The 12,141-nt window shown below is 39.7% G+C and overlaps 1 protein-coding gene across 2 annotated transcripts in view; it reads left to right on the top strand.

The window, feature by feature from the left end:
• Col19a1 (collagen type XIX alpha 1 chain) overlaps positions 1 to 12,141 on the top strand; it is a 314,640-nt gene that overhangs the window by 244,876 nt on the left and 57,623 nt on the right. For both annotated transcript variants that reach the window (XM_029483553.2, XM_021163060.3), the window contains 8 exons: positions 3,680 to 3,715; positions 5,477 to 5,512; positions 5,610 to 5,663; positions 6,346 to 6,399; positions 7,969 to 8,022; positions 8,691 to 8,780; positions 9,449 to 9,493; positions 9,603 to 9,680. In XM_029483553.2, coding sequence (XP_029339413.1) covers positions 3,680 to 3,715; positions 5,477 to 5,512; positions 5,610 to 5,663; positions 6,346 to 6,399; positions 7,969 to 8,022; positions 8,691 to 8,780; positions 9,449 to 9,493; positions 9,603 to 9,680 — 447 coding nt within the window. The remainder of the gene's footprint in view (positions 1 to 3,679; positions 3,716 to 5,476; positions 5,513 to 5,609; positions 5,664 to 6,345; positions 6,400 to 7,968; positions 8,023 to 8,690; positions 8,781 to 9,448; positions 9,494 to 9,602; positions 9,681 to 12,141) is intronic.

Here is a 12,141-nt window from a genome sequence, read left to right as displayed (position 1 = left end):
ATTAAAAATATTTTCCCAAACTAACCCCAACTTCATGGTGTTTTAAAACTAATACTGTAAACAGCATTGAAGTGGCAAGTATACACCGTGCCAGGCACCAGACCCTCTCTATCTTAAATCACTTAACTCATATAAAAAGCCCCCATGAGGTATCCCAGTCTGTACACAGGTTAGGCTGGTTCTAGATTTAGGCTCTAAAATGATTAAGTTGCCTGGAGATGACTAAATACCAGATCTAAAATGAAAAACACAATCAATATATCAAGACTGGTACAAATTTATCTTTAAAATTGTAAATGCTTCTCTCTCTCTCTCTCTCTCTCTCTCTCTCTCTCTCTCTCTCTCTCTCTCTCTCTCTCTCTCTCTCTCCTCAAACAACTGTTCTCAGTACATCTCTGAAACTATTTTCCTCTCTGTTTTCTGTAAGATCGAAGTGAGATCACAAGCTAACTTCCAATATTGCTGTGGCTGGTTTCTTGGAAAACTTCTCTTTGGGAGGAAAAGAAAAAAGAAAAATAAACCAAAACCCTGCCACATCATTTATATTCAAATAGAACTGCTAAAGAGCTTGCAAACGTGTGTGTGTGTGTGTGTGTGTGTGTGTGTGTGTGTGTGTGTGTATGTGTGTTCTTGAACCTGGAGCTCAACAATTCTGCAAGCCTATCTAGTCAGCAACCAATAGGAATCCTGCTGTCTCTACCTCCCCAGCCCTGGGATGGCAAACAAGCATTGCCTTTGCCCTGCTTTGACATAAATTCTGTGAATGAAACTCAATCTTCATCCTTAAGCAAAACAAACAAACAAACAAACAAACAAACAGAATCAGCATGTGTCTGGCCATTTTTATGAATGCAGCACACCTTTTAAAATTGCTTTCACCTGTATTCCAGAGTGAGTTGGGGATATGGGTTTACTGGGGACGAGGGATGGAGAGGTCAGTAAAATGCTGTAGTTGGCAAACAGAAGCAACAGGGAAAGTGTTCCGTGCTACCAAGCTGAACTCCACTGCTGCTTCGGCTTCACTTAGGCCCCTTCTTTGCTAGTGATTGTCTCTGTCAACTTTAAAACCTCCAGCGCACCCATGGACACTGTAATTGACCGTCTGGTCTTTTTATCCTCAGTGTCTTGTCCAGGCTTTCCTAAGAGCTTTTACCAGTGTCGTCCAGCTGAAGATTTCAAATTTTGGGATTCTTTCTGCTGCTCACCCGCTCCCGTGAGCCACTCACACCATGACCTAACCCCTCCTCGGGCTCTCCACTCTCTCCCAGCCCAATGATATCCACCTCGATTTTAACTTTGCACCATGGGAGATGTGACAAATAGGACACAGAGCAAAAAAGGACTTTCTTCCACTCCTGCTGTACTCTAAACTCGAGTTCCGGTGGCGCCTAGAAGCCTGTGTTTCCCACATGTGACAGTGTTGCTCTAGGCACGAGAGACCTTTCCCTCTTTAACGGATTCCCTCTGGCTTTCTCTCATGCCTTCAGTGTTCATGGGGAGCCTGGCTGCCCATTTGGGCCAATCTGAGCCTTGGCCTTTATATTCAGCAGAAATAACTTCTTGGGATGTAGAGGTGGGTCAGTGGTTCAAAGCACTGGCTGCTCTTCCAAAGGACCCAGGTTCAATTCCCAGCACCCAGACAGTGGTTTAAAACCGTCTGTAACTCCAGCTCCAGGGGATCTGATGTCATATCATGATCACCATGGGCAAATACACACACATGTGGTGCAGACACACATACAGGCAAAACCTCAGTTCCCAAAAGTTAATAGATAAGAAAGTGGAACTCTAAAACCTAAAATGGCTACCCCAGTCTTCAGGAAACATGAGATTAAATAGCAAGCCTGTGCTTAACTGGCATCCTACAACTCAGTGTAGGTTTTTGAGGCAGACCTGGAGGTGCGTTATTCCCAGCTACTCTAGGGATCGCGCTGCAGGAGCACAAGTTTGAATAGCTTCAGATACCGACTGAGTTCAGGTCCAAACTTGGCAACTTAATTAAATCTTATCTCAAAACTAAAAGACAAAATGTGAGGCCTGAAGATACAGCTCTATGTTAAAGCATTGCCCTGTATTAATTCCCAAGGAGCAGGGATTGAATGTGGATTTCAAGCATACTGATACTCTTTCAAGACTGCTAAGACATAAGAGCAAGCAGAGGCAGAAGCAACGCAGCCCACTGCGAGAGCCTCAAATCTTAACAGTTAGTCATGCGCATAATTCTAGAACAAAAATCTGAAAAGATAAGACCCTGGTCTAACATGTAAAAATCCGTCCATAATAAAATATGAGATTCTGTTAGGTAGATAACAGCTTGTACAGTCACACTGAGTAACGGATATGTGACTTAGCCCAGGTAAGCTAGCCCTCACTCACATTATAGGGGCAGCGCAGTTCACTAGGAAGAGGCGGGTGTTCAAATCCCTACACACTCAGTCACCAAGCTGATTTGGATCCTATAGCTTTATCCTTGGGTACACACAACCTCTGTCACCACTGAAAAGGAATTGAGACTGAAGAATAGTGAGCCTCTCACTGTCTCTCACTTGCCGGAAACTCCTGTCATCTCTAATTACAGGTCACTGCTAGAGTTAGGTACTCGTTTGAATAAAATTACAAAACAGCTAGAGAATGTATGAGAAGGTGACCCTACATGCCTAGCACATAGAACATGAGAATCTCGAAGACAGGCTTTCAATAATCACTCCCTGCCCCCACCCCAGAGTGAGGTATCCAAGAAAATAGCAGTCCCATAATGATGGTTCTTACATTTCTCTTGATTTCCTTACATGAAAGAACTCTTTAAAGTGTATAGTTTCCTTCTTATTGGCCATTCACTCAATACAAATAATAAATAAATCTGATTTTAAAATCAAAGCAGGCAGATAGAAACAACGAAAGACTGGCCTTAAAATCAGGCTGCCCGGGTTTTATATAAATCATTCTACTTTTCTGTGCCTCAGTTTCCTCAAGTGTATATGGCTATACTAAGAGCAAATTCCCACTGACACCTGAGGCTAACTACAGTGTGTGTGTCTGTCTGTGCATGTGTCTGTGTGTACATGTTCCTGTGTGTACATGCATGTGCACATGGGTGTGCATTGTGCATGTGTGGGGGTCAGTGGATGTGTGCATTTGTGAATGTGTGTGTGTGCATGTGTGTGTGTGTTTGTGTAAGACGTGAAGGTTGGTAACATAGTGACTGACATCCAGGAGAGTACTGGTCAGCAGAGCTTATACCTCAAATCTATCTTTCCAGTGAACCCCAACCCCAAGAGCAACCAACATCAGTTCCAGTGCTGTTTATCCAGTAACTAACCCCTTTGTGTCATTCTGATTAGTATACAAAGGACACTTTAATGAGCATCCTTAAAATAATGCTTTTGTGTGTTCACCGAGGTGGGAAACTCGAGTGCATTCCTGCCATTTGATGGCTACCCCCACCCATTTCCCTCCACTTTCCGATGAGTGTATCCATCTTCATTTCACAATCAGAAGCTTTAGCCCTGGGCAGCATTTCAATTTGACTGCTGTTGGGAGCCTCAGCATAGGTTTAAAATGCTTAGCTCCATGCTCATTTGGGACCATGAAAGAATCTGTAAATTAATTCTCACTTGCCCCTGTCTGAGTTGATTTCTAAGTGTTTATAATTGATTCTGTTTTCTGCCCATTTTCCTAGGGGGAGCCTTTAACTAAAGGTGAAAAGGGAGATAGAGTAAGTAGGTGTTTATCACTGTCTTGGGTTTTCTATTTTATTGATTTTTCTCTCCATTTTGTTGTCTGGCGCCTAATACATTTGATAAAGTAAGTTTCCTGAAAATTGTACTTTCTTCTGTGTGTTTTTTTTAAACTCATTTTTAGTCCTTGATAAGTGCTACCATGTGATAACATTTGAACATCTGATTTGGGTTTTACTGGCTTTCTTTTGTACTTGTATTTATATTTTACATTTGTTGGGAGGTGGCCATATGTGTATGCCACATTGAGTACTTGCCTTGATATGTCTATGATGGTCAGAGGACAACTTGTGGGAGCCTGTTCTCTCCCTCTGCCTTGTGGGTCCTGAGGATTAAATTCAGGTCTTCGGGATCAGCAACAATGGCTTTTACTCTCTTGAGTCATCTTGCCAGCTCTATTCTGGTTTTCTTTAGCCTATGTTATTCCTGAGATTGCATGGGGTGGGGTGAGGATTCCACTATTTTGGTCCAAATTTGAAGCAAGCTTTATTAAATATTAAATACTAACCAAGAGATGAACTTTGATCATAATCACTCCCTGGAATTTCCCAGCTGAGTGGCTCCAGGGTTTTCATAGACAGAACTCATAGGCTACCATGCCTTCCCATGAGACTTTGTTATTTTCCAAGAACTACAACTCCCAGCATTCTAGGAAGTTACCTGGTCCTTGGGCAGGTGGGGCTTACAGGCTAATTTTGGGTACTACCCCCTACTGCTACTAGTGAATAGATTTCAATGTCATAAAAGTCATCAAGTAAGAATATGCAAACTAAGCCAGGCGTGGAGGCGCATGCCTTTAATCCCCGCACTTGGGAGGCAGAGGCAGGCGGATTTCTGAGTTCGAGGCCAGCCTGGTCTACAAAGTGAGTTCCAGGACAGCCAGGGCTACACAGAAAAACCCTGTCCGGAAAAACAAAAACAAAAACAAAAACAAACAAAAAAAGAAAATGCAAACTATAAAACAGGCAATGCAGGCTTTCAGAAAATGTGTTAAAGCCACAAATTGGATTTTCAAGTAAGCCATGGAAAATAAGAAAATATCTTTTACTAAGCATCTGGGAATAGAATCACCAGTGCATAGCTCTTTATTCTTCTTTATTCTATTATATTATAATAGACATATTATAATATAGAAATATACATGTATTATAGAATATATTATATGTACATGCATATGTATATATGTATATGTATATATTGTATGCATATATACATATATAAAATACATATATGATATATGCATAATGTATATATGCATATATACATTATGCACATATACACATATATAAAATACACATATATAATATATGCATGTATTATATATATTGTGTGTTATATAACATACTACATAATGTATATTTTATAAAAGATATATTTATATTGTTTTATGAAAATTATATATGTGTATATATTATATGTGTGTATATATATATATATATATATATATATATATATATATATATTCTATCAGTCTATTCTATCCTGACTCATATCTGAGGTTGGTGAATGAGTCATTGCTGATGTGTCATGATATCACATGAAGAAATAAAATAAGGTGCTCTGTTACTTACTAGCAATAAGGATTCTGAATGTTTTAGGGTGAGCATTGTTTGATTGCATGGTTTCCATAATATACCCCTTTGTTATGTGTTAGCTGATAGAAAGTCAATTAAAGTATCAAGATGTCCCATTCCATCTGGATTCAGGAATGAACCATATGGTGATTGTTTTATTTACAGGGAGAACCCGGCCTATTAGGACCACAGGGAATAAAGGTAGTCTGGCATTTTTTTTCTCAGTTACAGTTGCAACCTTAATGAGATGGTAAAAATAATAGTAACATTTAACTTTCCTTTCCACTCATGCACTTAGGGGGAACCTGGAGATCCTGGTCCCCCTGGTTTACTAGGAAGCCCAGGGCTAAAGGTATGTACTTCATAAATAAACATGTGTAAGAAATCACTATTTGGAAATAATTCAAGAATTACAGCCATCCCGCATTCAAAAAGGTTTTGGTGTGCCACTCATTTTCATCAAGATGATCTCAGAGACTTTATCTTGTTTCCATGGTGACCCCACCCCACTGGCTACAATTATTAGAAACATAAACACTAGGCCTTTTGGGATACAATGGGAATTTTAAATCCTTTTTCAGAGCAAATTCACAACAGCATCCATAAAAGCTTTAAAAGTACACAATGTCAGTTAAATCTACAGCCCTGTGCCACATTCCTAACAGGAAGATGATTTGAGATCTATTTCCTCACTGAAATTATGCATCCCTGTGATGCCTGAGTTTCCCAGGGGAAATTCTACAGGAGTGGCTCAAGATAACACAGTTAGGGGACTGTGGGAGAGACTTGAGTGAAATGATCCCAGCCAGTGCTTTGGTCAGGTTACCCCACCATCACCTGCTGGTAAAACAGACCCATCAATGAAACATCTCAAAACTATATTACTAAGCTCTGAGCACATGTCAGTATAATACACAGAAAGTGAGATGCTGAAAGTCTATCTCTTTCCAATAAAAGTCTTGTTATATCTCACCAATATTCAGGTATGATCTAATTTTATGAAAACTTAAAGTATATACCATCTTCTATTTTAGGGTCAGCAAGGACCTGCAGGTTCCATGGGGCCCAGAGGACCACCAGGAGATGTTGTATGTATTGTATCATCACTATTTTGAAATAAAATTAATGTCAGTTAATGAGCTGATTATGCTACATTCCCCCAAACCATAGGTTAACCCCACTACCCAAATTGGTCACTTCTAATGCCAGGGGATTAAGTGTATCTGAATAAACCAATCTTTGAAATTCAAGATAACTCAATTGTCAGTAGTCAATACTACTGCAGAATGGAGGAAAACAAATATCCAAAGAAATAAGAGAAAACCAAAAAAGACAGCAAGTATTTCCAAATTACATTCATAGATTCAAGTTCAAATAATCATTTTCATGCTATATGATAAGCTCAATATAGCTCGCTCTCCCTCCCTCCCTCCCTCCCTCTCCCTCTCTCTCTCCCTCTCCCTCTCCCTCTCCCTCTCCCTCTCCCTCTCCCTCTCCCTCTCCCTCTCCCTCTCCCTCTCCCTCTCCCTCTCCCTCTCTTCCTATATTTCTACCCTTGGGTAATCTCCTAGTCTCCCCATGGGAACTGAGAGCTAACCATCAAATAACAGATCAAAATGGAGATCTGGCTACAACACTCAATGACTCTGTGCCCATGACTAGGATGCTAGTTGGCCAGACTTGAGACCTGGCCTCTTTCCACCATCTTGGGAGTGGCCCTATGACTTCTTTCCTTGCTCTCAAGCTTACTGTCTGAGCCTCCTAGAAGCAACTGGTTGGCCTTCATAGTAGGCTTGCTAATCTGAACATCTGACTCATAAGAAATGTTATTTATCCCTCCTAGTCTTAGTTAAGGTTTTACTGCTGTGAACAGACACCAAGATAACACCATAATGCTTATTTGGGGACACTTCGTTGGGACTGGCTTACAGCGTCAGAGGTTCAGTCCATTATTGTCATGGCAGGAAGTATGGCAGCATTCAGGCAGACATGGTGCTAAAGCAGGAGCAGAGAGTTCTGCATCTTGATCCAACTGCAGAGAGGAAAGGACTGTCTGTCTTCTAGGCAGCTAGGAGGAGGGTCTCAAAGCCCATGCCCAAAGTGACACACTTCCTCCAACAAGGCTCCACCTCCTAATAGTACCACTCCCTGGGCCAAGCATATTCAAACCACCACACTCCTACAAGGCCTTATTGAACCACTTCAGGAATACCTTGTGGAAAGACACCATAAAAAAATAGAAAATGGTAATAACACAAGAGGAAACATTAAATACTCTGCTTAGACAGAACTGTTGGTACTGAGGAAATAAAATGAGAATTAAAATCAAAAGGAAAAAAGCCCCTGTGCAAAAGCATAATAAAAATATTTTGACATTTTTAGTTGGGATGTAGTGCTTGCTCCCAGTCCCTACCATCCCACTTCCTTCTTAGTAACTATATAGGTGGGACATTTCCATTACTCTTTTCTGTTTCCCATTATGGCTGTTGACTGCATTCGATATGCCACACATATCTCCAAATAGCACTTCCCCTAAGGCCAAAAATCAACATTACCTTGTATATAGACGTTTAAATTCAGTTCTCTTATAAAGGTGCATGGCTATTACACTAAGAGATGTTCTAACTACTAGTTTTCTTTCCTCTTGTATTTTCTAGGGACTGCCAGGAGAGCATGGTATTCCAGGAAAACAAGGCATTAAGGGAGAAAAGGTAGCGTTTAGATTTTACATGTGTATATTAAGTAAGTAGATAGAAAGGAAAGACCAAAGATCCTAATGTCGTGGAAGAAGCAAAAGATTTCAAGGCTTGAGCCTCACAGAATGTATCAGTACAGGGACAAATGTTCATACAAACTGTGTCCTGGTGTCCCTGGTGTCATATATCATTGCCATGATGGAGCACAGAAACTTCAGATGAGAAAATGAGCCAAACTGGAAGTGGAGATCTTAGGGCTGAGGTCAAACTGTAGAATCTCAGAAGCCTCCTAGTCTTTTACTACCTGCTTCTTGATATGTCATATGCATATTAATACTGCATCCCTCTCAGGGAATAATAAGGCATTTCGATCATCTAAAAACTCTTCATGAATAGACACTCTCTTTGTTCCTGTGTTTACACATAAGTCGGTGTTGTCTAGTACTGCTAAACCTCGTGTAGCAGAACTCATGTCAAGAGTTTGAATGTGTCTAAGATGATAAGTAGAGTACCCGGACTGAGCTAGGCACTTGGTAAATGCACTGGAGGGGCTGAATGTAGAATGGAACATAGGATGAACTTTGATTGGCTATGACAACATAAAGCAATGGAAACTACTGTCTCCCAAATTCCCACTATGAACTTCAGCAGAAAAAGAAAGAATCATCTCTTGTTTTCCACAGGGAGATCCAGGTGGAAGGCTAGGCCCTCCTGGACTTCCAGGTCTGAAGGGTGATGCTGGGCCTCCAGGGATAAGCCTGCCAGGGAAACCAGTAAGTACTACCCTATTACAAGGGGTGTCCCTGAGCGCTCATTCACTGCTAATTCTGAGCCCCCAGTTTTAAGACACAAGTGTGATTTTTTAAAGCCTACCCCAAAGAAAATTTATCCCATACCCTAGCACAGAAAGATAAAACATTTTGAATGTTTCGCAGATGATAAGCAAGCACACAACACTTTCCATGTCATCTGAGATGTTTCAAAGGTGTCAATACTTTAGGTGCTGATTTCTGAGTGATTGATAGAACAACTGCTCCACACTGCCTTCCCAGAGGTTTAGGCTATAACCACAGACCATCATTCATAGAAAGTGTGTGTGATCCACATTCTTCTCAGGACATTGGAAACTGTATCACCTGAAAACCCAAAAGGCAATATACTCATTCGATTTGCCCATTTTCTCAACCGTCTTTCTCCTATTATATCAACAACTAATGGTGATCATTCTGAAGATTAGATATTTAATGTCACAGATAAAACCTTTTATATTTTAAGCTAATTATTCAAAATCTATAACCTGGTAAAATAGTCCCTCTGTATTTAATAAGAAATACAAGAAAAATGAAGGCTAGTGAGTGAATCATGGTTTTGAATTATAACTTCTAATTTTTTAATTATTTAGAAAAAGAAATGTAGTCATCTCACTTTTTTTTTCTTTTAGGGGTTAGATGGAAATCCGGGATCACCTGGTCCACGTGGGCCAAAGGTATACAAATTTCATAGCTAATTTTAAAAGAATTAATAGTTAAGAAAAACAGAATTGGAAATGTGTCTGTCTTGTGCCTCAAATTAATTGGAGTCTTTGGTTTTCACAGGGTGAAAGAGGTCTGCCTGGGCTCCACGGTTCCCCTGGGGACACAGGCCCACCAGGTGTAGGAATCCCTGGTAGAACAGTAAGTAATATTCAGATGTTTATTGAAACCCATTGGTTGTGTTATGTGTCTACGCTTATTTAGTGCAGTCCCCAAAATCTTACATAAAGCAGTAAGTCGAGGAAAAGAAATAGAAGAGTTTCAAATAGAAAAGGAGGGATTCAAACCATACCTGTTTAGACACAACTCAATCTTTATGCTTAAAAGACCCTGAAACATTGCTAGAAAAATTTTAGAGCTGAAAAATTTTTCAGTAACAAAGCAGAACACAGTTTACACATTAAATGTACCAGCATCTCTACATAGTATTAAGAAGCTGGACAAGAAAGATCAAGAGGAGGGAACCTTACTCAAGTAGTGTTGGTGTGGGAACTTCCTAAAAATAAGCCTGATTAAAGAGGTCAGAAACATGTTCGATGGAAACTTGAAGGTACAAAAGGAGACACTAGGGGTTGAAAACATCTCTGATGCTCATAAACTGGCAGGATTAATGCAATGGCAACGTAAATATTACCTAAAGCCATCCCATGGATTCACTGTGATCTCCACCAAAATTCTAATGATATTCTTTACAGAACCAGGAAAAGCAATGCTAAAGTGCATATGGAAACATAAAAGACCCTGGACAGCAAAAGCAATCCTAAGCAGAGAGAGCAGTTCTAGAAATATCATAATACCTGATCTTAACTCACACTACACAGTCACAATGCCAAGGCAGCATGGTTCTGCCACATGAGCAGGCATGCAGATCAAGGGAATAGAACCGAAGACTGAAAAAAACCACACTGCCACAAACACCTAATCTGGGGGGAAAAACAATCAAATATATTCATTGGACTAAAAGATCGCTTCTTCAACAAATGGCACTGGGGAAAACAGATCCTATCATATGGAAGAAAGAAATACATTCCATATCACCTACCCTGAAGAAAAATCATTCAGAATGAAATCATGGGGTTTAATATAAAATGAGAGACTACTAGAGGATGCATTAGAAGACTTTTTGAGATACAGGGATAGGCAAAAACTTTCTGGAAAGAAATACAGTAGCATAGAAAATTTTTTAAAAAATTGACAATGGGAAAATATGAAACAAGGAGCTTCTACACAGCAAAGAAAACAGCCACCCGGATGTAAAGACAGCCTACAGAATGACAAGGGTTGCATCCGCGTGGGACTCTATTAAAAAAAAAAAAAAAAAAAAAAACTTCAAAAGTTGAAAGCTTAAATAAATAAAATTCTCTAAATTGTTCAATCTATAATAGGCTAATGAACTAAATAGCTCTTAAAAGAAGAAACACAATAACAAATAAATAAAATGTTTTAACATCCTTATCAACCAAGGAAATATATGTTAAAGCTGCTCTCAGGAGGACTGGAAAGATGAATCATTAGTTAAGAGCTTATACTGTGTGAATTCAGTTCCCAGCACGTACATCAGGCAACTTATAACATCCTGTAACTCTAGCTCCAGGGGCATCCAACACCAAGACCCCCATACATATGCACATGTGTCACATGTATATACACAGACACACACAGACACACATACACACACACACACACACACACTACTATAAATAAAGTAAATGGCTTTTTTAAAACTGCTTTCAGACTCCATCTCCCCCCTAGTCAAAAAACTATCATCATGACAAATGACAAAAGATAATGATATGAGGAAAATGTAGCTCTTATCTACAACTGGTGCAAATACAAACTGCTACAATGTCTATGGAAAGCTGAAAATAGAACTACCACGTGACCCAGCTGTATTACTCTTGAGTACATATCAAAAGCATTCTAGCTCAGCATTCCACAAAGAGACTTGTACAACCATTATTTCACTATTCACAAGAGCTAAGAAATGGAACCAGCCTGGATGTTTTCTCAATACATAAAGAAAAGATAGTATGTACCCACAAGAAAGTTTTATTCATCCCATAAAGGAAAATGAAATCATGACATTTGCAGGAAAGTGCATTTGACTAGAAATCATTCTATTAATAGAATGAAATAATCCAGACTCAGACAGACAAATAGTACATATTTTTTCTCCATAGGGAGCTCTGTGAGTGTGTGTGTGTGTGTGTGTGTGTGTGTGTGTGTGTGTGTGTGTGTGTGATGTAAGTAGACATGAGACCATGGAGGGAAAGAAAAGATCATAAAGAGGAGAGGAGGAAATAAAAGAGGGTAATGAAATGCATCTGACAGGAAGCAGGAGGGGTTTCCTATGGGGAGAACAGAGACCACCAGGATTTGAGAGTAACATGTCTATGAAAATGCCTTAATGGAACCCATTCCTTTATCTGCTGCCTTTAAAAGAGGATAAAACATTGTATCGAGAACCCATTGAAGAGGTAACATGTTTATAGAGGGAAAATATCAGTTAGGAACACAATTGAAAGGCAACGAAAAGCTTAGCTAATAACAGTGTGGTGAATATTTTTAAAGAGGATAAGAAATGGAACAAATACTGATGCTA

Source organism: Mus caroli, unplaced genomic scaffold (assembly GCF_978045245.1).
Source record: "Mus caroli unplaced genomic scaffold, Mus_caroli_1 scaffold_1, whole genome shotgun sequence".
NCBI lineage: Eukaryota > Metazoa > Chordata > Mammalia > Rodentia > Muridae > Mus > Mus caroli.
Note: the sequence above shows the minus strand (reverse complement) of the source record. Positions and strands in the feature narration are given on the sequence as shown.